Source organism: Pseudophryne corroboree, chromosome 1 (assembly GCF_028390025.1).
Source record: "Pseudophryne corroboree isolate aPseCor3 chromosome 1, aPseCor3.hap2, whole genome shotgun sequence".
NCBI classification, from domain to species: Eukaryota; Metazoa; Chordata; class Amphibia; order Anura; family Myobatrachidae; genus Pseudophryne; species Pseudophryne corroboree.
In genome coordinates this window covers 813,655,543-813,679,694 of record NC_086444.1, presented here as the reverse complement: position 1 = coordinate 813,679,694, position 24,152 = coordinate 813,655,543, and the positions used below count along the sequence as shown (strand labels likewise).

Genomic DNA, 24,152 nt, shown 5'->3' with positions numbered 1-24,152 from the left:
AAAGGGGGGTTCATAAAGGGAGGGACGATCTGCAAAGGGGGGCTCTGCACAGAGCGTGGTGACCTCACAAAAGGTTTTTTTTTTACACAAGGGGGATCTGCACAGAGGATTATTGTACAGGGGGCTATTATACAGGGGACTGAAAGGGGGTATCTGCAAAGTGGGGGATTTGCACAGAGGAGGTTATTAAGAGGGGGCTATTATGCAGGGGAGTGGAAGGGGGGTATCTGCACAAGGGGGGGATCTGCAAAGGGGGTGATTCGCACAGAGGGGGGTTATTTGATGTTGTAATTCTTAATTCTATTTTTAAATGTGCGCATTATTATTGGTGCTGTTATTTGATGGCATCATTATTAATGCTATTTTTAAATGGGAGCATTATTATTGGTGTTATTTGACACCGGTAAGTAAGTGAACAAAAAGTAGATCCCAGGTCCCAAAGTCCGGCCACCCCTGCTTTAGAGCCATGCCCACTTGCCTTTTGGCTTTAATATCTGATAGCATGCAAAATAAGAGCAGAAATCTGACATTCAGCCAAAAAAACAAACATTGTTAATAGTTCACTATTGTTTCATATCAGCATTCTCTGGGTAATGGATTCCTCATCTTCATTCCAGTAGTAGACAGGTAATTCTGCCAAGTATGTTGTCAGGGTCATAGCAGTTTCTAAAGTGACCTTGATTGACTTCTCAAACTAGAAAAAAGAATGTTTATCGTTTTGTCACTTTAAGAATGCTGTGTCAATAATTCTTGTAACATAAAAGAAAAGCCTGGCACCCCACAATCAAATAATAGGATTAGCACTAATCTTAAGAGCCATTACTGCTGCATGAATTTCTGCCTCACCTGGGGAGATAATTTTACAGCCAAACAGAATTTTGAATTACCGGTGTTAAGTGACTCTGTCACATTCAACAGCTGTATGAAACACTATAAACACCTGAGAAGAAAATGCTTTTCTCTAACGTCCTAGTGGATGCTGGGGACTCCGTAAGGACCATGGGGAATAGACGGGCTCCGCAGGAGACAGGGCACTTTAAGAAAGAATTTGGATACTGGTGTGCTCTGGCTCCTCCCTCTATGTCCCTCCTCCAGACCTCAGTTAGTTTGAATCTGTGCCCGGACGAGCTGGGTGCACCTTAGTGAGCTCTCCTGAGCTTGCTAAATAGAAAGTATTTTGTTAGGATTTTTTATTTTCAGAGAGATCTGCAGGCAACAGACTCTCTGCTACGTGGGACTGAGGGGAGAGAAGCAGCCCTACTAACTGCGGATAGGTCATGCTTCTTAGGCTACTGGACACCATTAGCTCCAGAGGGATCGAACACAGGAACGCACCCTTGGTCGTCCGATCCCGGAGCCGCGCCGCCGTCCCCCTCGCAGAGCCAGAAGCCGGCGTGAGAAGCAAGAAGACGTCAAAAGCGGCAGCAGAAGACTCCAGTCTTCATATGAGGTAGCGCACAGCACTGCAGCTGTGCGCCATTGATCCCACATTAAACCCACACACTCCGGTCACTGTAGGGTGCAGGGCAAAAAGCAGCATATATACAGTTGGGCACTGTATATATGCATGAGCCCCCGCCATTATTTTACACAGAAACGCAGGACAGAAGCCCGCCGCTGAGGGGGCGGGGCTTCTTCCTCAGCACTCACCAGCGCCATGTTTTTTCTCCACAGCACCGCTGAGAGGAAGCTCCCCAGTCTCTCCCCTGCAGTTACACGGTAGAAGAGGGTAAAAAGAGAGGGGGGGCACATAATTAGGCGCAAAAATCAATATAAACAGCAGCTACTGGGTTAACATTAAGTTACTGTGTTATTCCTGGGTTAATAGCGCTGGGGTGTGTGCTGGCATACTCTCTCTCTGTCTCTCCAAAGGGCCTTATGGGGGAATTGTCTTCAGATGAGCATTCCCTGAGTGTGTGGTGTGTCGGTACGAGTGTGTCGACATGTCTGAGGTAAAAGGCTCCCCTAAGGAGGAGATAGAGCAAATATGTGTGTGTGAGGGTGTCTCCGTCGACAACGCCGACACCTGTTGGATATGTGTAATTAAGTGCTAAGGTGAATTTATTGCACAAAAGATTAGAGAACAGACAGGAAATCTACCCATGTCTGTCCCTCTGTCGCAGAGACCTTCAGAGTCTCTCAATGCTTACTATCCAAAATAATAAACACTGATGTCGACACGGAGGTTGACTCCAGTGTCGACTACGATAATGCAAAGTTACAGCCAAAATGGCAGAAAAGTATTCAATATATGATTATTGTAATAAAAGATGATTTGCGTATCACTGTCCCTGACACAAGGGTACACATGTTTAAGGGGAAGAAAGCTGAGGTAAATTTCCCTCCTCTCATGATGAAAAAGAGTGGGAATCTCCAGACAAGAGACTGCAGTTTCCCACAAAGAATTCTCAGGCAGTATCCTTTCCCCACTAGGGCCAGGATATGATGGGAATCTTCCCCTAGGCTGTCACGTTTGCCCAAAAGGTAGCCCTGTCGTAACAGCTATTCTCAGGGATCTTGCAGATAGCGTGCACATTCTGGTACACTACTCAGACCGGCGATTGTGTCGGCATGGGTTTATAGCGCTGTGGCAGCGTGGACAGGTACCTTATCAGCAGAGATTGAGACCCTAGTATGTAGATATATATAGATATATGTATATATAGATATATATATATTAAAGAGGCTGTCTTAAGAGATTTATATATATATATATATATAAAACATGCCCAAAGAGACATGAGTATACTGGGTCCTAGAGACAAAGCTATGTCGATTTCTGCTTGACGTGTCCTGTAGAATATGCAATGGACAGATGATGCCGGCTTAAGAGGCATATGGAAGGCTGAGGATTATGTGGAGAAGGGTTCTCGGACCTGGTCTCCACAGCTATAGCTGGTAATTCTGATATTTTGCCTTATATTCCTGCACAGCCTAGGAAAGCATGACATTATCAAATGCAGCCTTTAGAACAAAGAAACAAGAAAGTCCGAGGTGCGTCCTTTCTTGCCAGAGGCGGGGGCAGAGGAAAGAAGCTGCACAACACAGCTAGGTCCCAGGAACAGAAGTCCTCCCCGGCCTCTACAAAAATCCACCGCATGTCGCTGGGGCTCCACAGGCGGAGCTAGGCCCGGTGGGGGCACACCTGCGTAAGTTCAGCCACAAGTGGGTTCACTCCCTGTTAGATCCCTGGGCAATAGATATTGTGTCTCAGGGATGCAAGCTGGACTTTGAGAAGATGCCCCCTCACCGACGGCCCTGCCGGCTTCCCCCCACGAGAGGGAAACAGTGTTAACTGCAATTCACAAATTGTATCTTCAGCAGGTGGTGATTAAGGTTCCCCTCCTTCAACAAGGAAAGGGTTATTATTCGACCATGTTTGTGGTACCGAAACCGGACGGTTCGGTCAGACCCATATTGAATTTAAAATCCCTGAACATATACCTGAAAAGGTTCAAGTTCAAGATGGAATCGCTCAGAGCTGTCATCGCAAGCCTGGAAGGGGGGGATTTTATGGTGTCTCTGGACATAAAGGATGCATACCTTCATGTCCCCATTTATCCACCTCATCAGGCGTACCTCAGATTTGTGGTACAGGATTGTCATTACCCATTCCAGACGTTGCCGTTTGGTCTCTCCACGGCACCAAGAATATTTACCAAGGTAATGGCGGAAATGATGGTGCTCCTGCGAAAGCAGGGGGTCACAATTATCCCATACTTGGATGATCTCCTCATAAACGTGAGGTCCAGAGAGCAGTTGCTGATCAGCGTAGCACACTCTCGGGAAGGGTTGCAACAGCACGGCTGGATTCTAAATATTCCAAAGTCGCAGCTGATTCCTACGACGCGTCTGCCCTTCCTGGGCATGATTCTGGACACAGACCAGAAGAAGGTTTTTCTCCCGACAGAGAAGGCGCAGGAACTCATGACACTGGTCAGAGACCTCTTAAAACCAAAACAGGTGTCGGTGCATCACTGCACGCGAGTCCTGGGAAAGATGGTGGCATCGTACGAGGCCATTCCCTTCGGCAGGTTCCATGCGAGGACTTTTCAATGGGATCTGTCGGACAAGTGGTCCGGATCACATCTACAGATGATCACCCTATCCCCCAGGGCCAGGGTGTCTCTTATGTGGTGGCTGCAGAGTGCTCACCTTCTCGAGGGCCGCAGTTTCGGCATTCAGGACTGGGTCCTGGTGACCACGGATGCAAGCCTCCGAGGGTGGTGGGTAGTCACACAGGGAAGAAATTTCCAGGGTCTGTGGTCAAGTCAGGAGACTTGCCTTCACATCAATATCCTGGAACTAAGGGCCATATACAACGCCCTAAGTCAAGCGGAGACCCTGCTTCGCGACCAATCGGTGCTGATTCAGTCAGACAACATCACCGCAGTGGCTCATGTAAACCGCCAAGGTGGCACAAGGAGGAGGGTGGCGATGGCGATGGCGGAAGCCACCAGAATTCTTTGCTGGGCGGAGAATCACGTAAGAGCACTGTCAGCAGTGTTCATTCCGGGAGTGGACAACTGGTAAGCAGACTTCCTCAGCAGGCACGACCTCCACCCAGGAGAGTGGGGACTTCATCGAGAAGTCTTCACGCAGATTGCAAGGCGGTGGGAACTGCCACAGGTGGACATGATGGCATCCCGCCTCAACAAAAAGCTACAGAGATATTGCGCCAGGTCAAGAGACCCTCAGGCGATAGCTGTAGATGCACTAGTGACACCGTTGGTGTTCCAGTCAGTTTATGTATTTCCTCCTCTTCCTCTCATACCAAAGGTGCTGAGAATCATAAGAAAAAGAGAAGTGAGAGCAATACTCATTGTTCTGGATTGGCCAAGAAGGACTTGGTATCCGGGTCGGCAAGAAATGCTCACAGAGGACCCATGGCCTCTGCCTCTAAGACAGGACTTGTTGCAACAGGGGCCCTGTTCCAAGACTTACCGCGGCTGTGCTTGACGGCATGGCGGTTGAACGCCGGATCCTAGCAGAAAAAGGCATTCCGGATGAGGTCATTCCTACGCTGATAAAGGCTAGGAAGGACGTGACGGCCAAACATTATCACCGTATATGGCGAAAATATGTGGCTTGGTGTGAGGCCAGGAATGCCCCTACGGAGGAATTCCAGCTGGGCCGTTTACTTCACTTCCTACAGTCGGGAGTGACTTTGGGCCTGAAATTGGGTTCCATTAAGGTCCAGATTTCGGCTCTATCCATTTTCTTTCAAAAAGAACTGGCTTCTCTTCCTGAAGTCCAGACGTTTGTAAAGGGAGTGCTGCATATTCAGCCCCCTTTTGTGCCTCCAGTGGCACCTTGGGATCTTAACATGGTGTTGAGTTTCCTGAAGTCACACTGGTTTGAGCCACTCAAAACCGTGGAGTTAAAATTTCTCACGTGGAAGGTGGTCATGCTATTAGCCTTGGCTTCAGCTAGGCGTGTGTCAGAATTAGCGGCTTTGTCACATAAAAGCCCCTATCTGGTTTTCCATATGAACAGGGCAAAATTGCGGACCCGTCCACAATTTCTGCCAAAAGTGGTGTCATCCTTTCATATGAACCAACCTATTGTGGTGCCTGTGGCTACTCGTGACTTGGAGGATTCCGAGTTACTAGATGTGGTCAGGGCTTTGAAGGTTTATGCAGCCAGAACGGCTAGAGTCAGGAAAACTGAGTTGCTGTTTATCCTGTATGCATCCAACAAGCTGGGTGCTCCTGCTTCAAAGCAAACTATTGCTCGCTGGATCTGTAACACGATTCAGCAGGCTCATTCTGCGGCTGGATTGCAAAATCAGTAAAAGCCCACTCTACAAGGATGGTGGGCTCTTCTTGGGCGGCTGCCCGAGGGGTCTCGGCATTACAACTTTGCCGAGCGGCTACTTGGTCAGGTTCAAACACTTTTGCAAAGTTCTACAAGTTTGATACCCTGGCTGAGGAGGACCTTGTGTTTGCTCATTCGGTGCTGCAGAGTCATCCGCACTCTCCCGCCCGTTTGAGAGCTTTGGTATAATCCCCATGGTTCTTACGGAGTCCCCAGCATCCACTAGGACGTTAGAGAAAATAAGATTTTACTTACCGGTAAATCTATTTCTCGTAGTCCGTAGTGGATGCTGGGCGCCCGTCCCAAGTGCGGACTTCTTCTGCAATACTTCTATATAGTTATTGCTTAAATAAGGGTTATGTTTGGTTGCATCAGGGTTGATCTGATGCTCCGTTGTTGTTCATACTGTTAACTGGGTAAGTTTATCACAAGTTATACGGTGTGATTGGTGTGACTGGTATGAGTCTTGCCCTGGATTCCAAAATCCTTTCCTTGTACTGTCAGCTCTTCCGGGCACAGTTTCTCTGACTGAGGTCTGGAGGAGGGACATAGAGGGAGGAGCCAGAGCACACCAGTATCCAAATTCTTTCTTAAAGTGCCCTGTCTCCTGCGGAGCCCGTCTATTCCCCATGGTCCTTACGGAGTCCCCAGCATCCACTACGGACTACGAGAAATAGATGTACCGGTAAGTAAAATCTTATTTTTCATAGATTATTCACAAAACCGAAAAACAGCCACTGGTGTTTATAGTCTTCATACAGGTATGTCAAATTATATGTGTATCTCTAACCATAAAAATTGTGCTTATCCAGTAATAGTTGGAATACCTCTTTTTTAACAATTGCTTTATATTGTTTGTTGGTATTGCCTGATAACTATAAACTGGACTGCACCAGAGAAGAAAATGCTTTTTCAGAGATTTTTCACAAAACATAAAAACAGCCACTGGTGTGTATATGTGTATCCCTGGGAAGCAGTCCGAATCCCAGCTGTCGGTATCCCGGCAGCCAGAATACCGACCCTATTCTGAATGCTGACACCAGCATCCAGAATGGGTGCATCATCCCGGTGCCTGAATATCGACAGCTGGGATCCCGAACGAGGACAGACCATGGCGCACCGCAAGTAAGTCGCTGAAGGGAGAAGGTTAGGTTTAGGCTGCATGGACGGGAGGTTAGGGTTAGGCTCCCCCCTCGGAGGGTTAGGGTTAGGCTGCGGGGGGGGGGGGAGGTTTAGGCACATGCAGGGAGTGGTTAGGGTTAGGCACCAAGGGGGGAGGCTAGGGTTATGCTGCGGGTAGTGATGGATAGCGTTAGGGGGTTGGGGAGAGGGGAGAACACCCCTTACTCACCCCTGTTGGCTTCTTCCACATCGGGATCGCGGCATCGGTATTTCGAGCACTGGAATCCCATGCGCTGGGATCTCATATCTCTGACCAAAAAGATTTTGCTTATCAAGTAATAGTTGGAATACCTTGCTTTATATTGTTTGTTGGTTTTGCCTCATATATAGTGTAATGTATAATATTTACTTGTGGAGTGTACCCATTTGTAATGCATTTTTATATATTAGAGCATGCTATTTTAAGTATTGTCTACATGGAACCACCAAATCTTATATCACGAAAAATTATCCACAACCATAACATTATCGAAGTGCATAGAGAGATTTATGGTTTTCATGATGGCCAAAGACAAAGCATGGATTGTATGAGGCTTGTAATTTGTGTTATAATATGTTTATCTTTCTATGTGTACAGTATGTAGTGCAGTTAAGCAATGAACAGCATAAAGCAGCAGTGATGTCCAGTAAAAATGAATTTCTATAAGAAACATTATGGGGCCTATGTAGCAAGCCAAACTGTCACTTAAATCACGCAGAATCTAAAGCTGCATACACACGTTGCGATTTTCTGTGTGATATGGACTATACAGTCCATATAGCACGGAAAAATACTGCATATTGCATCGTATGTTTGCACTTGCAATGCCGATGCACGGTCCTGCGGGATCAGCATCGCAAGAAAATGTAGTGTGTGCAGGCGGGGCCGATACTGACTACATGCCTCCGGGCACAATGTAGTGAGTATCGGACGTTAGCCTGCATCGGTGCGTGCGTATGCACCTTAAGATATTCTTCTCCCTGACAAAAACTGCTGGGATAGATGGTTATATTTACATCAGTCCTTGCAACGGGTGTAGTATGTCTGACCGACGGTCAGCATACCGACGCCGGGAGCCCGGCAGCATACCGACAACAGGATCCCGGCGGGGAGGGGCGAGTGCAGCAAGCCCCTTGCAGGCTCGCTGCGCTCGCCACGCTGTGGGCTCGGTGGTGACCTGCAGTCGCCACGGGTTCTATTCCCACTCTATGGGTGTCGTGGACACCCACGAGTGGAAATGGTCCCTGTTGGTCGGCATGCCGACCAACGGGATAGTGAGGGGGTGGGATGTTGGTGGAGGTCATGTGACCGTCGGTCTCCCGACCGCCGTTCACATGAATACCACCCCTTGCAACTCCTCCCCTCTTTCGGCAGTGTGTCTAGCATTTACGCTGCTGTGAAGAGATGGGTCATCAGGATGTGCATACCTAACCTATCAGTGCATGTGCAATTGTAGATATACGAGGACAGTTTTCATATACATGAGAACAATGTGGGCAGAAACAGTGTGTTTATGCAACAGCGGTTCCTGAAAGGGTTTTTTATTGCATAACAGGGAAAACAAAGTAAAAATTGCTAATAATCGTGTCAATATTGGACAGAAATAGTTGAGCCAATATTGATACACATAACCCTTTAGTCCCTAAGCTAACAAACAAGCATGTATTTCAAACCCCAGTAGTCACATGACAAAAATATGCTGAAGTTACATTTATTGCAAATAATTGTAACATATTTTATTATAATTACAGTTACTGTACCTGTCTCTTCTCTTTCTCCTTTACTCAGTATTTGTGGGTAATGTTCCTTCCTGTGCCAAACAATTAATTAATGCAAGACTGTCCTTTTCCTGTCTGTCACAAGAAGACGGCACTTGCATATACTAACTTGAAGTGCTGTGGTTGTGTCCTGTGAGACTGCTGGCAATAAAAAAAAAAAAAAAAGTATATTATAACAATGTACGTAATATGACTTTGGATTTACAGAAACTTGTGCAGTATGCATGGGTTTACTTTTTGAACAAATGTGTAAATCCAAACAACCATTGTATTTTCAAATTCAAATTGAATTCCCTACTTAACTCTCAATTAGCCTGATTGTCATGGGACTTGTAGATTCACAACAGCTGGATGACCATGAGTTTGACATGCCTGCTATAGACTAATGTTTATCACACATGGTCCAATATACAGTATGGTGCTATACCCAAGTACACAGCAATAAAACCAGTATCAAATGTAGGCAGATGTCAGATTGGATGGAGCTGTCATCATCTGGTGTACTCCCTGAGCAAAATCTTCCTCTAATGGGCAAAACCATGTGCAGTGCAGATGGGGCAGATGTTACATGTGCAGAGACATGGCCGTAACTAGGCGGGGGGGCTAGGGGGCTCCTTCCACTCGCTGCGGCTTCCGCCCGTCTCCTTCCACCCGTCTCCTTCCACCTGCCGTGGCTTTCACCAGCTGCTCCTGCACCCCCCGCCTGACGCTGGACTCGGGGTCCGACTTCTGAACGGGATCTGTGGGTTTCCCCTTGGCAGGTTCAGGGTTCTTTTCTGCTCCTGGTGGTGGCCATCTTGGTTTCCTGTGGCATTTACTGGGTCCCTCTGCAACTTTCTAAGTCACCGGAACGCAGCCTGTTATATGGGCTTAACTGAATAATTAACCTGCATAAGCTACCTGAGGAGAACATGCTGACCGGTAAATGAACATTACATGAGTACACATTGCACAACATGTTAAGTACATACACAATATAAAAATTACCATTTAAAAATAAAAAGTACAATTCATAAGCCAAATTAGAATAAATAATATATAGTGTGTGTGTGTGTATTGGTGCAGCGTGAGTACTGCGCCAGTTGCTGTGATTTAACTTCATGACATCACCCTGCACTTTCTAAATGGTGTATTGGTGTAATTATACAAGGGCACTACTAATGTGTTGCATAATTTCTATAAGGGCACTACTAAAGTGTGGCATTATGCATATACAGGGCACTACTTCTGTGTGGCATTATGTGTATAAGGTGCACTACTATTGTGATGCCTAACATGTATAAGGGGTATTACTGTGTGGAATACCGTGCTATAAAGGGCATTACTACTGTGTGGCATATTGTGAATAAGGGGCTGTACTCTGTGGCATAATATGTATAAGGGGTACTACTGTATGGTGTAACGTGAATAACGGATGCTACTGTGTGATGTAATGTGAATAAGGGGCACCTCTGTGTGGTGTTACACTAATAATGGGTACTACTGTGCAGTGTAATGTGAAAAAGGGTCCACTACTGTGTGTGTCGTAATTTAAATGGGGGAACGCGCCAAAATAGTGCCTTGCCCCAGGTGACATAAATCCTAGTTTCGGCCCTGGCAGAGAGAGTTAGATTTGGGTGGGTGTGTTCAAACTTAAATCTCAATTTCAGTGTAACAATAAAGCAGCCAGTATATATCCTGCACAGAAACAATATAACCCACCCAAATCCAACTCTCTCTGCACATGTTATATCTGCCCTCCTCTCATTCCCCTCTGCAGTGCGCATGGTTTTGCCCATTAAAGGAAGATTTTGCTTTTGCAATAAACCTTCAATTATTGGAAAAACATAATATAACAATGTTCAGTAAAAAAATTCAGTGCATCAGGTCAATGACTCAGTGTCATTTCAGATCTGGTTGGAGTAGCTATTGCTGCTGCTTCCTTAAAGAAGCAGCAATAGCTCAGTATGGCAATGCAGCAGGTAGCATCTCTTACAAGCAGATGTTTCCTGCTGCAGTAGTAATTAGAGATGAGCGGGTTCGGTTTCCTGAGCCCGTATCTGAGTCAGGCTCGGGTTTTCCCACCTGACTTGGAAACCAGAACGAGGCAAAAATGTCATCATCCCGCTGTCGGATTCTTGTGGGGTTTGGATACCATATAAGGAGCCGTGCGTCGCCGCCATTTTCACTCCGGCATTGGAGAGTGTAGAGAGGGGACATGTCTCCATCCTCAGTGTCCTGCATCAGTTCAGTGGTAGTGTCTTGTGCTGCATCAGTCCAGTCACAGTGGTCGTGTACTCTGCTGCCATATGTCCAGTCCAGTGGTGCTGTGTTGTACTGCATCAGTCCAGTGGTGGTGTCTTGTGCTGCATCAGTCCAGTCACAGTGGTGGTGTCCTCTGCTGCCATATTTCCAGTGCTGCTGTATAAGTCCAGTCCAGTGGTGCTGTGTTCTGCTGCATCAGTTCAGAGGTGGTGTATTGTGCTGCATCAGCTGCATCACAGTGGTGGTGTCCTCTGCTGCCATATGTCCAGTGCTCTGCTGTATAAGTCCAGTCCATTGCAGTGGTGCTGTGTTATCCTGCATCAGTACAGTGGTGGTGTCCCTCTGCTGCTGTATATGTCCAGTGGTACTGCCGTATATGTCCAGTGAAACTGCCGTATATGTCTAGTGGTACTGCCATATAATTCCAGAGGTACTGCCATATAAATCCAGTCCAGTGATAGTGTCGTATATGTCCAGTAATACTGCCATATATGTCCAGTGGTACTGCCATATAATTCCAGTGGTACTGCCATATAATTCCAGTGGTACTGGCATATAATTCCAGCGGTACTGGTGTATAAATCCAGTCCAGTTATACTGCCGTATATGTCCAGTGGTACTACTGTATAATTCCAGTGATACTGCCGTATAAGTCCAGTGATACTGCCGTATAAATCCAGTCCAGTGGTACTGCCGTATAATTCCAGTGATACTGCCGTATGATTCAGTGATACTGCCGTATAATTCCAGTGGTACTGGCGTATAAATCCAGTCCAGTGGTACTGCCGTATAATTCCAGTGATACTGTCATATAATTCCAGTGATACTGCCGTATAATTCCAGTGATACTGCCATATAATTCCAGTGATACTGCCGTATAATTCAGTGATAATGCCGTATAATTCCAGTGGTACTGGCGTATAAATCCAGTCCAGTGATACTGCCGTATTTGTCCAGTGGTACTGCTGTATAATTCCAGTGGTACTGCTGTATATGTCCAGTGATACTGCCGTATATGTCCAGTAGTACTGCCATATAAATCCAGTGGTACTGTCATGTAAATCCAGTCCAGTGGTACTGCTGTATATGTCCAGTGGTACTGCCGTATAATTCCAGTGGTACTGGCGTATAAATCCAGTGGTACTGGTGTATAAATCCAGTCCAGTGATACTGCCGTATATGTCCAGTGGTGCTGGTGTATAAGTCCAGTCCAGTGATACTGCCGTATATGTTCAGTGATACTGCCATCTATGTCCAGCGATACTGCCGTATATGTCCAGTGATACTACCGTATATGTCCAGTGATACTGCCGTGTATGTCCACTGGTACTGCCGTATAAATCCAGTGGTAATTGCGTATAAATCCAGTCCAGTGATAGTGCCGTATATATGTCCAATGGTACTGCCGTATAATCCAATGATACTGCTGTATATGTCCAGTGGTACTGCCTTATAAATCCAGTGCGACTGGTGTATAAATGCAGTCCAGTAATACTGCTGTATATGTCCAGTGGTACTGCCGTATAATTCCAGTGGTACTGGCGCATAAATCCAGTGATACTGCCGTATAAATCCAGTCCAGTGGTACTGCTGTATAAGTCCAGTGGTACTGCCGTATAATTGTAGTGATACTGCTGTATAATTCCAGTGGTACTGCCATATAAATCCAGTGATACTGCCGTATAAATCCAGTCCAGTGGTACTGCCGTATAAGTCCAGTGGTACTGCCGTATAATTCCAGTGATACTTCCGTATAATTCCAGTGATACTGCCATATAATTCCAGTGGTACTGGCGTATAAATCCAGTGATACTGCCGTATAAATCCAGTCCAGTGGTACTGCCGTATAATTCCAGTGATACTGCCGTATAATTCCAATGATACTGCTGTATAATTCCAGTGATCCTGCCGTATAATTCCAATGGTACTGGCGTATAAGTCCAGTGATACTGCCGTATAAATCCAGTCCACTGGTACTGCCGTATAATTCCAGTGATACTGCCGTATAATTCCAGTGATACTGCCTTATAATTCCAGTGGTACTGCCGTATAAATCCAGTCCAGTGGTGCTGTCCTGTGCTGTATATTATTTACTCCAAATAAAGGGGTTATTATTATTTAATCCAAATAATTTTCACAGGGTTTGCCCAGTGTGGTGTAGAGGTACGCTCTCCTGTACCGCATATTGTTATATAACTCCAGAAAAATAATGGAGAACAAAAATTTGGAGGATAAAATAGGGAAAGATCAAGAACCACTTCCTCCTAGTGCTGAAGCTGCTGTTACTAGTCATGACATAGACGATGAAATGACATCAACGTCGTCTGCCAAGACCGATGCCCAATGTGATAGTAGAGGGCATGTAAAATCCAAAAAGCCAAAGTTTAGTAAAAAGACCCCAAAAAATAAATTTAAATGGTCTGATGAGAAACATAAACTTGCCAATATGCCATTTATGACACGGAGTGGCAAGGAACGGCTGAGGCCCTGGCCTATGTTCATGACTAGTGTCCAGCTTCCCAGGACGATGGAAGCCCTCATTCTCCCGCTAGAAAAATGATAAGACTTAAGCTGGCAAAAGCACAGCAAAGAACTTTGCGTTCTCAGATGGTATCACAAATCCCCAAGGAGAGTCCAAGTGCGTTGGCGGTTGCGATGCCTGACCTTCCCAACACTGGACTGGAAGAGGTGGCTCCTTCCACCATTTGCACACCTTCTGCAAGTGCTGGAAGTAGCACCCACAGTCCAGTTTCTGATATTCAAATTGAAGATGTCACTGTTAAAGTACACCAGGATGACGATATGGGTGTTGCTGGTGCTGAGGAGGAAGTTGACAATGAGGATTCTGAAAGTGATGTGGTTTGTTTAAATCAGGCACCTGGGGAGACACCTGTTGTCCGTGGGATGAATAAGCCCATTGTGATGCCTGGGCAAAATACCAAAAAAGCCACCTCTGAAAATTATTTTTCCACAAATCCGGACAACAGGTGTCAAGCCGTGTGTTGCCTCTGTCAATCTGTATTAAAGTAGGGATAAGGACGTTAACCACCTAGGAACATCCTCCCTTATACGTCACCTGCTGCGCATTCATCAGAAATCAGTGTCAAGTTGTGAAATTTTGGGTAAGAGTGTAAGCAGTCCACTGACACCTAAATTCCTTCTTTCTCTTGTACCCAAGCTTCTGCAAGCCACACCACCAACTCCCTTAACGTCAACTTCCTCCTCAGTCAGGAATGTCAGTAGTCCTGCAGGCCATGTCACTGGCAAGACTGAGGAGTCCTCTCCTAACCGGGATTCCTCAGGAGGATGCTTGAGTGGTACACCTGCTGTTGCTGCCGCTGCTGTTGTTGCTGCTGGCATCTAGATTCCACTTCACTAGGCAGGCAATACCAAGAATGTACAGAGACATCAGAAAAAGTGTCCTCAGTGTCCTAAAAAATGCAGTTGTACCCACTCTCCACTTAACCACGGACATGTAGACAAGTGGAACAGGGCAGACTAAGGACTATATGACTGTGACAGCCCACTGGGTAGATGTATTGCCTCCCACAGCAACAACAGCAGCGGCACCAGTAGCAGCATCTCGCAAATGCCAACTCATTCCTAGGCAGGCTACGCTATGTATCACCGCTTTCTGTAAGAGGCACACCGCTGACAGCCTCTTACGGAAACTGAGGGACATCACACAATGGCTTACCCCAATTAGACTCTCCTGGGGATTTGTGACATCGGACAACGCCACCTATATTGTGCGTGCATTACATCTGGGCAAATTCCAGCACATCCCATGATTTGCACATACAATTAATTTGGTGGTGCAGAATTTTTTGAAAATGACAGGGGCGTGCAGGAGATGCTGTCGGTGGCCCAAAAAATTGCGGGCCACTTTCAACATTCAGCCACCGTGTGCCGAAGACTGGAGCACCAGCAAACACTCCTCAACCTGCCCTGCCATCACCTGAAGCAAGAGGTGGTAATGAGGTGGAATTCAACCCTCTATATGCTTCAGAGGATGGAGGAGCAGCAAAAGGCCATTCAAGCCTATACATCCACCTACGATATAGGCAAAGAAGGGGGAATGCACCTGACTCACGCGCAGTGGAGAATGATTTCCATCTTGTGCAAGGTACTCCAACCCTTCGAACTTGCCACACGTGAAATCAGTTCAGACACTGTCAGCTTGAGTCAAGTCATTCCCCTCATCAGGCTTTTGCAGAAGCAGCTGGAGAAATTGAAGGAGGAGCTAATACGGAGCGATTCCGCAAAGTATGTGGGACTTGTGGATGGAGCCCTTCATTCGCTTTGCCAGGATTCAAGGTGGGTCAATCTGTTGAAATCAGGGCACTACATTTTGGCCACCGTGCTCAATCTTAGGTTTAAAGCCTATGTTGTATCTCTCTTTCCGGCAGACACAAGTCTGAAGAGGTTCAAAGACCTGCTGGTGAGAAAATTGTCAACTCAAGCGGAACGTGACCCGTCAACAGCTCCTCCTTCATTTTCTACCGCATTTGGAGCTGCGAGGAAAACGTTAAGATTTCCTAGTCCACCCATTGGCAGTGATGCAGGGCAGTCAGGACCGAGTGCTGACATCTGGTCCGGACTGAAGGACCTGCCATCGATTACTGACATGTCTACTGTCACTGCATATGATGCTGTCACCATTGAAAGAATGTTGGAGGATTATATGAGTGACAGCATCCAAGTAGGCATGTCAAACAGTCCGTATGTATACTGATAGGAAAAAGAGGCAAATTGGATGCCCTTGCACAAACTGGCTTTATTTTACCTAAGTGGCCCCCCCTCCAGTGATTACTCTGAAAGAGTGTTTAGTGCAGCCGGTAACCTTGTCAGCGATCGGCGTAGGAGGTTACTTTCACAAAATGTGGAGAAGATGATGTTCATCAAAATTAATTATAAATTCCTCCGGGAAGACCTTTACCAGCAATTGCCTCCAGAAAGTACACAGGGTCGTGGGGACGAATTAATACTCTATGAGGAGGAGGATGTACACACTGAAAGGTGTGAGGAATCAGAGGATGAGGATGAGGTCGACATCTTGCCTCTGTAGGGCCAGTTTGTGCAAGCAGAGATTGATTGCTTCTTTTTTGTTGGTGGCCCAAACAAACCAGTAATTTCAGCCACAGTCGTGTGGCAGACCCTGTCGCTGAAATTATTGGTTTGTTAAAGTGTGCATGTCCTGTTTATACAACATAAGGGTGGGTGGGAGGGCGATGACTATCTGTTTGCAGGGCTGCAAAACAACGCACCCTAGCGATCAGGTCTGAATTACCCCCATAATTTGTAAGGGACATTTTTGTGCGTAGAACATATAATGTTGTTAGTGGCATAACTGTGTGTGGTATAGTATGTAATTGGCATTACGGTGTGTGTCATAATGTGTAATGGGCATTATAGTGTGTGGCATAATGTGTAATAAGCATTATGGTGTGTGGCATAATGTGTAATGGGTATTACGGTGTTTGGCATAATGTGTAAGGGGCATTATGGTGTGTGTGGCATAATGTGGCCATGTCCCTATTGTCATGTAGCCACTGTCATTCGTGTGACCATGCCCCCTTATGACACGTGACCACGCCCATATCAGTACCACTAAGAAAAAATTTCTACTTGCACCACTGAATGGCCGGGTATAGAGATGATTGTACAAAGTAAATGAGATATTGTGGAAGTCTTCCACAGATTTTTAATGTTACTTTTGTATGCTTGTTAATATTCGCTTCTCATTTACTACTCATACACCCATTTATTGAGCTACTGAAAATAACTAATTTGAACTTGGTGCTTATTAGAGGAAGTAATACTGACTACATGACTACATGATTAGTATACTAATGAGATGTGTATTATTGATTCAGCTAAGAAAAGTGTAATGTTTAGTAAGAGCACATCTAGCAGTAGAAACAAAATTACTTTCTCAGTTTGTCACGTACAGTATAGTCGCACAGGTTATTTCTAGTGTTAAGTTCTGTCAATTCATATTTACTGTAGTTACATCCAGAGGCGTCACTCACCTCTTATGCACCGGCAGCGGGTGCGAAGGGGGTGGGGCTTCACAGGAGGGGCATGGCTAAACGGGATGACCCGCGTGATGGAGTGTGGTTTCATGGGAGGGGCGTGGCTAAGAGCCCCGACCCGCATTTTTGTCACTCCGGGGTCTGGGAGTTGCGGCCTGCTCCTGGAGACTAGCGTGTCTGCAGTGCCAGCTCCTACATGGTGACAGTGCAGCACCCGGCTCCTATCACTGAGCAGGAGCCGGCACTTTGGTGTCACCTACCTTGTGATGCCACTGGTTACATAAAGACCTTTCATTTCCATTTTTTCATCAGTGCCATTACAGCTTGTATATGTAACCTTATTTGGGAATATCTGAAAGGTCTGAACTAAGATCACCTGCAGTGTGGTAATGCTCGGAATCGATAGGCAGAGATCGCAACCCATGTGATCTTTATTAAAAAAAGATGAATAATAATATAAAAGGAGCTTGTGTTTAATTGAATTGACCCCTATATGTCAACAGCTGGTGATGTTTCTATGTTTCTACTTGAAATCACAAATAAATGGACATCCTGGTCCTTACCTCAGCATACAGCTTCAACTCTGTTATGTTGGCAGGTTTCCTCCCATGAACTACTCGTTTCAGGTTCTTCTACAACATTTCCATTGGATTAAGGTCAGAACTTTGACTTGACCATTCCAAAACTTTAAATTTATTCCTCTTTAACCATTCTTTTGCTGAATGTGTGCTTTGGGTAGTTGTCTTTAAAGGTTACCAAATGTCACTTTGCGCTAATTCTAAATACCAGGCATCAAACTGGGTGTAGTCACATGAAACCAATTTGGGTTGTTGTCTTGCTGCATGACCCACGTTCACTTGAGACGCAGCTCATAGACAGATGTCCTGACATTTTCCTTCAGAATATTCTGGTATAATTCAGAATCCATTGTCCCATTAATGATGGCAAGTCGTCCTAGGCCAGATGCAGCAAAACAGGCCCAAACTATGATATTACCACCACAGTGTTTCACAGATGGTATGAGGTTTTGATGCTGGAATGCAGTGTTCTCCATACCAAAAAGCTGTATTTTGGACTCATCTGTCCACAAAACATTGTTCCAATAGCCTTCTGGCTTGTCCAGGTGATCTGTAACAAACTGCAGACAGGCAACAATGTTCTTTTTGGAAAGCAGCTGCTTTCTCCTTGCAATCCTGCCATGTACACCATTTTTGTTCAGTGTCCTCCTGATGGTGGACTCATGAACATTAACATTAGCTAAAGTGAGAATGGCCTTCGGTTACTTAAAGGTTATCTTGGGTTCTTTTGTAACCTTGCAAACTATTAGACGCCTTGCTCTTGGCGTGATCTATGTTGGTCAACCACTCCTTGGGATGGTAATAATGGTCTGGAATTTCCTCCATTTGTACACAATCTGTCTGACTGTTGGTTGGTGGAGTCCAAACACTTTAGAAATGGTTTTATAACCTTTTCCAGCCTGATGAGCATCAACAACTCTTCTTCTGAGGCCCTCAGAAATCTCCTTTGTTTATTGCATGATACACTTCCACAAACGTGTTGCGAACATCAGACTTTGAGAGATCCCTGTTCTTTTAAAAAGACAGGTTGTCAACTCACACCTGATTTTATCTCATAGATTGAAAATACCTGACTCTAATTTTACCTTCAAAATATCTGCCAAGTCTAAAGGTTCACATACTTTTGCCACTCCCACATATGTGATATTGGTTCCTTTTTCTCAACAGAAAAAAATGAGCATGTCTTTTTTTTGTCTCATTTGTTTTATCTACTTTTAGGTCTTGTCTAAAAATCTCAGGTAGCTTTAGGCCAAATTACAGCAGAAATATAGAAAATTCTGAAGGGTTTACAAACTTTCAAGCATGTATGTGACACAAAAAAGGGAGAGATTTTTTTTCTTATTGTGGAAATAGGAGCAAGGAATTGGGATAATATTGTATCATTACATTGCACTAGTAAACTATGAGGAGTGGCAGGTGAATAATTACAAATAACTGTGTTTTGAACTGGTTCCATCTATACACTTTTAATTCTACTAGACCACTTCCAAGAGACTTAAACTTGTTTCAATATGGCTCCAATACTGTAATACCATGGTCAGAAAGTTTAATCTGCCAAAGAAGGTTAAGTTTGGCATTCTTGGCCACATTTCTTTAGGATGTGTAACAGAGTTTGAATAAGCAGTGTTAAAAATGATAAAAGCTAATTTGAGCATGAGAGCATATGAGCAGTATACATGAGGACAGCAAGAACAAGTGTATATGGACTTCTTTACTGGTATTCACCTGCTCTGTACTGTGTGCATATAATTTCCACTAGTGATTATTGAATAGATGATTAGTATGAGTATTAAATCTGTAGCAAAATACTGTGGGAAATTCTTTGTATATAATTAAGATCATATACTGTACTTGTTATGTTCAGCGTGTTGAAGTTTGGTTAAAGTAATTTATTTTGACATTTATTTTCTGCAAGTTTTTGACAGAATGTTTAACTATGCTCACAATTTTGATAACTACAGTATATGGGACAGATGCTTCTTTTTGGTGTCTTATGTCTAAGTTGAGACTTGTTGTGACTCGGGGGGGGGGGGGGGGGGGGGGAGACTGAACTCGCAGAAAGTGGTTGACACTATGACTACAGCGGGTGTGCAATCACCACAAACGTACAGTAGGGGGGTGGTGTGGGCATGTAATCATGACATGGCGGCTGAAAAGTGTCAAAAGCAGTTCGTGTTAGCTCACATCCAGGTGTAAGGGTAAAAGTTGATAGTGATGACTGTCAGATATATATTTAGTCACTTGGGTACTTATTAGCTATACAGTCCAGCCATATTAGCTGCACACTCTCAGGCCTTTAACTTCAGTATATTTTTGCACTGCAATTTTTAGCATTTTCTGCCATGCCTGATGCCTCTAGTCGCTGAAAGCCTTTAGGGAAGCGTTATGTGTCAGTGCTCTCACCACTGAGAGGGTGACTTTTCATTCACTCTCTTCGGCAGGAGCACTAATGGTAAAATTCACAGTAGCTACCTCCTGCATCGCCGCCATATGCAGGCGAAGCAGGAGTGGCTTTTTCACTGAGAAAAGTGCAAGCTTAGTACGTAGATGTACAAATCCTCGGAGAGAGAGATAAAGTTGATGGAGATAAAGTACCAGTCAATCAGCTTCTAACTGCCATGTTGCAGGCTGTGTTTGAAAAATGACAGGTAGGAGCTAGTTGGCTGGTACTTTATCTCAGTCAAAGGCTTAGTACATAGACCCCTTAATATTAATACAGCACATAAATGCCTGTCTACATTGTGACAGTCACATTTAAGCATTCATATAATACATTCCTGTTAAAATTAAATATTGACATCCCAATGTATAAATCTTTGAAAATGTTGTATTTAATATAGTCAGAATTTTCCTATTAAGGATTGCAAAATTGCCTTTATATAATTTGTCATTCTTTTAGTTGAGAGTGAAGTAATATCTGTGTTATTTCCCTACTAGGTACGTCTGTAGGGCAGCCTTGTGGATGGCCCCGGAGAAGGCTCGATGGAAGAAGAAAGAAGCCACCATGATGAGGGCAGTAGATTGACTCCTCTTCTATTACATCCATCACCTGCTTGCCAAAATAAGCCAGCAACGCAACAGAATGGGGACCTGCCAACAGAGAAAACCCAACCCCAAATGAATGGAGTCAGCTGTTTACAGTCAAAAAACAACTATGGAGCCTCACACATGAAGGGAAATCCAGACTGCTCTGACCTCACACGTGAAAACAGTGTGTATTCAAATTTACATAATGGTGCAATAAAACGTACACTTAGTGAGCCTTTGCTGTCTGAGTTTCTTCAGCTGAAAAAAATAAGAACAGTTGGGGAGGTGAATGGGGAAAATGAAGGTGAATTAAATGGGCAGTATATCCAACCAAGTGGTTCTGAGTTCTGTAGCAAACACAAAGCTGAGAGAACAGAAGATCAGGAAAACTCATGTGTTCAGGTTTCAAATGAGCAGAACAACAACCTTAATTCCCACGACTGTGACATTGTCTTGTGTCAGAAGGATGAGACTATGCCAATGTCTAATGGTGCTACTGTTTTTGCCTCTTCCATGAAGCTTACACATGGAGAATTCTTGGAGAAAACCAGTTCTCAATATTATCCTGAAACTGGTCCTCTTGCAGTGCAGAATACAACATCTCCCATGGTTGCCATTAACACTCTAAATGATGCTAGCAATGATTTGTCACCCCAGGCAAATCATTCATCACATACCTCAGGGCAGATCGCTTCCCAATTAACCTTGAACTCGGTGCTTCCTCAAGAGCCAGATGACATGGCTGTTGAGGCCCCCAATAATGACAACTGCAACAAGCCTGCTGTAAAACCAGGAAGCTTTTCACATCCCGTACAAGAAAAGAAACCACTTCCGCAAGAGGCACTCAGCTATAACGCCCAGGATTTATCTGAAAGAAACGGTGATGTAAGTAAGCCTGAGCGACTGATGTGCTCTGAACACCTTCCTGTTTCCACCAATGCTTCATACAATGTCCTAAATAATGGATCTACTGATAGACTTACTGCTGCTTTCAGTAAGGATCCTTTGACTTTGGTGCAGTTTAATAAGTTACTGTATGCCCAGGAAAATGACACTTACAGTTCCACCCAAAACCTTTGTGATGGTAGTTTTGTACATTCACAGGCCAATAAAGCATGCCAATCACTTCATCCGAGAGCCTCCTCTCAGTCTGGGTTTTTGCAGTCTGATAACAACAGAACAGTGCCCACTGCTGCACTACACTGCACAGCAGGAGTAGAGCTACCATCAGAAAACAATGGGCAGGAAAAATGTGCTTTTAAAAAACAACCCGAAGAGCAAAATGAGCATGTTCCACCTCAAAATGGGAAAGATTATTGCAATGGAATTGAGAAGGTTGGTAAAGATCTGATGGAGCAAAGAAATCCATATGTTAGATCAAACTGGACAAACTTTCGGTCCAATCACTGTCCAAAGGTAGACAGTGCCCAGAAGTCAGAGAACTTGCTAAAGTTACTGATGGATTCTCAATCACAAAGTCAGAAGAAGCTAAAGCAATATACAAGAAAACCTGGTAATAAAAACCGGGCACAAGGTCATCAAGACTTAGGGGGTTCTGGGTCACCACTACAGCCTCATGGGCAGCAGCTACATTTCCAAAAGCACTTATCCCAGGCAGCCAACACAGATATTAGACTGCAATCCTATGAGCAGAAAAACAGCGCAAGTCTTTTCTATCAGTCACAGTCAGAAAAACAAACATATGACCAAGTTTTAAAACAGCACTTAAACCTACAGACATCAGAGGCAGGGCAATTTCCACATAATGTACAACAATCGCTGCACCAGCAGGGGCTGCATTCAGAACTAGGTGAGAATTCACAGTTTCACCAGAACCAACATTTTCAACAAAATCAAGATTTTAAAATGGTTAAAGAGCAACTTCCACACACTCAGCCCCTGTTCAGTAATGCACCAAATAGGGAAAGTCCGCTTAACCACCTAACACTAGAGGAAAACACTCAAGCAATCAGTCAGTACCCAAGTAACCACCAGTACCATCCATCTGTTCAGGATCTGGAAATGCAACTGCAAAGGCAAAGTTCAAGCAACACAACCTTGCATTTTAATTCTAACCAGTCCATCTCACATAGAAAAGACCAGTACCTTTCAGAAAATGCAGAGACTGGTAAGCAAATTAAAACTGAAGCTTTTGAGCAGTACTTTCAGACAAGTCGATCTCCGCAACAAGGCCAGTGCAGTTACCAAGAACAGAAAAACAGAAACAATCTTCCTATTATGAATCCAGATCAGCAGAAAGTTTCAGATTATAGCAGACAGAGCCAGGATATAACAGTTCCACAAAGTATGGTAAACCAAAGGAGATACTTACCACATAGCAGTCCTCCTACCCCAGGTTTGCAGGATCAACATCCTCAGTTTGCAAAACAGATGAATTGTATTCCAAAACATGCGGCTCTGAGGCATCATTTGCTTCAGCGCCGGGAGCAGAGCAAACATGAAGGTTCTACTGCACGCCGATCTATCAAAGTGGAGAACGGCTCGCACTCTGTCTGCAGTCGAACACCCAATGAAAACAAAACAGGGAAAAAAACAATCAAACAAGAGATTCAGCATTTTGGCCCAGATAATATACAACAAAGGAGCATTCTTGAAACAATGGAACAGCAGATGAAACAGTATCCTGGGAAATCATTGTTTCACCATCATGTGTCAACTATCAAATCACCCAAGCATGTTAAGGTGGAGACTTCAGGCCCTGTTACTATTTTAACTACACACGCTAACTCTTTGACACTAGACCAACAGACTGTCTCTCCACTTGAAAAAACCCCTACCAAGAGAGCAGCAGGATCTGCTCTAAACAACTTTTTAGAATCTCCTTCAAAGCTATTAAGCACCCCTGTCAAAAACCTCCTGGATACGCCTGTAAAAACACAGTATGATTTCCCATCATGCAGCTGTGTAGGTAAGTGATTGCAAGTGCTCAGAAAATAATACATAGGGGGTATCCAATTAACCGCAGATAATTAGCCCTGTAAAGCCACGGCTCGTGCCGACTTATGAGGGATTTTGTTTCACTTGCCACCAAATCCGAAAACGGGGCTGTTTCTATCGAAAACACAGGTTTCACTGAACCTGTGTGTTTTTGGGAGATAATGTATTTTTTTACAGGCAACCAAATTGGATAGCCTGTAAAAAATAAAATAAAATAAATAAAAATATTAGTGAAACATCGGGAAAAATCAGAAGACAAATATGTATTTTCACCTCTAATTGGATACCACCCATAGAAGTAATTTTAACTGTGCCAAGCATTTTAATTCATGTTCATAGGACCATTCTTATAGAACTAAATAATACATTTTAGCCAGATAACTTGGAATATAGGGGGTCATTCTGAGTTGTTCGCTCGTTGCCGGTTTTCGCTATACTGCGATTAGTCGCTTACTGCGCATGCGCAAGGTTCACAGAGCGCATGCGCTTAGTTATTTCACACAAAAGTTAGGTATTTTACTCACGGCATAACAAAGCTTTTTCATCGTTCTGG

General features: G+C 44.6%; 1 protein-coding gene across 1 annotated transcript in view; it reads left to right on the top strand.

Moving 5' to 3' along the window:
- The window catches only part of TET2 (tet methylcytosine dioxygenase 2), a 205,645-nt gene that overhangs the window by 103,236 nt on the left and 78,257 nt on the right, over positions 1-24,152 (top strand). The window contains exon 2 of the mRNA XM_063919346.1: positions 20,552-23,570. Within this exon, the coding sequence (XP_063775416.1) occupies positions 20,597-23,570 (2,974 nt within the window). The 5' untranslated portion in view covers positions 20,552-20,596. The remainder of the gene's footprint in view (positions 1-20,551; positions 23,571-24,152) is intronic.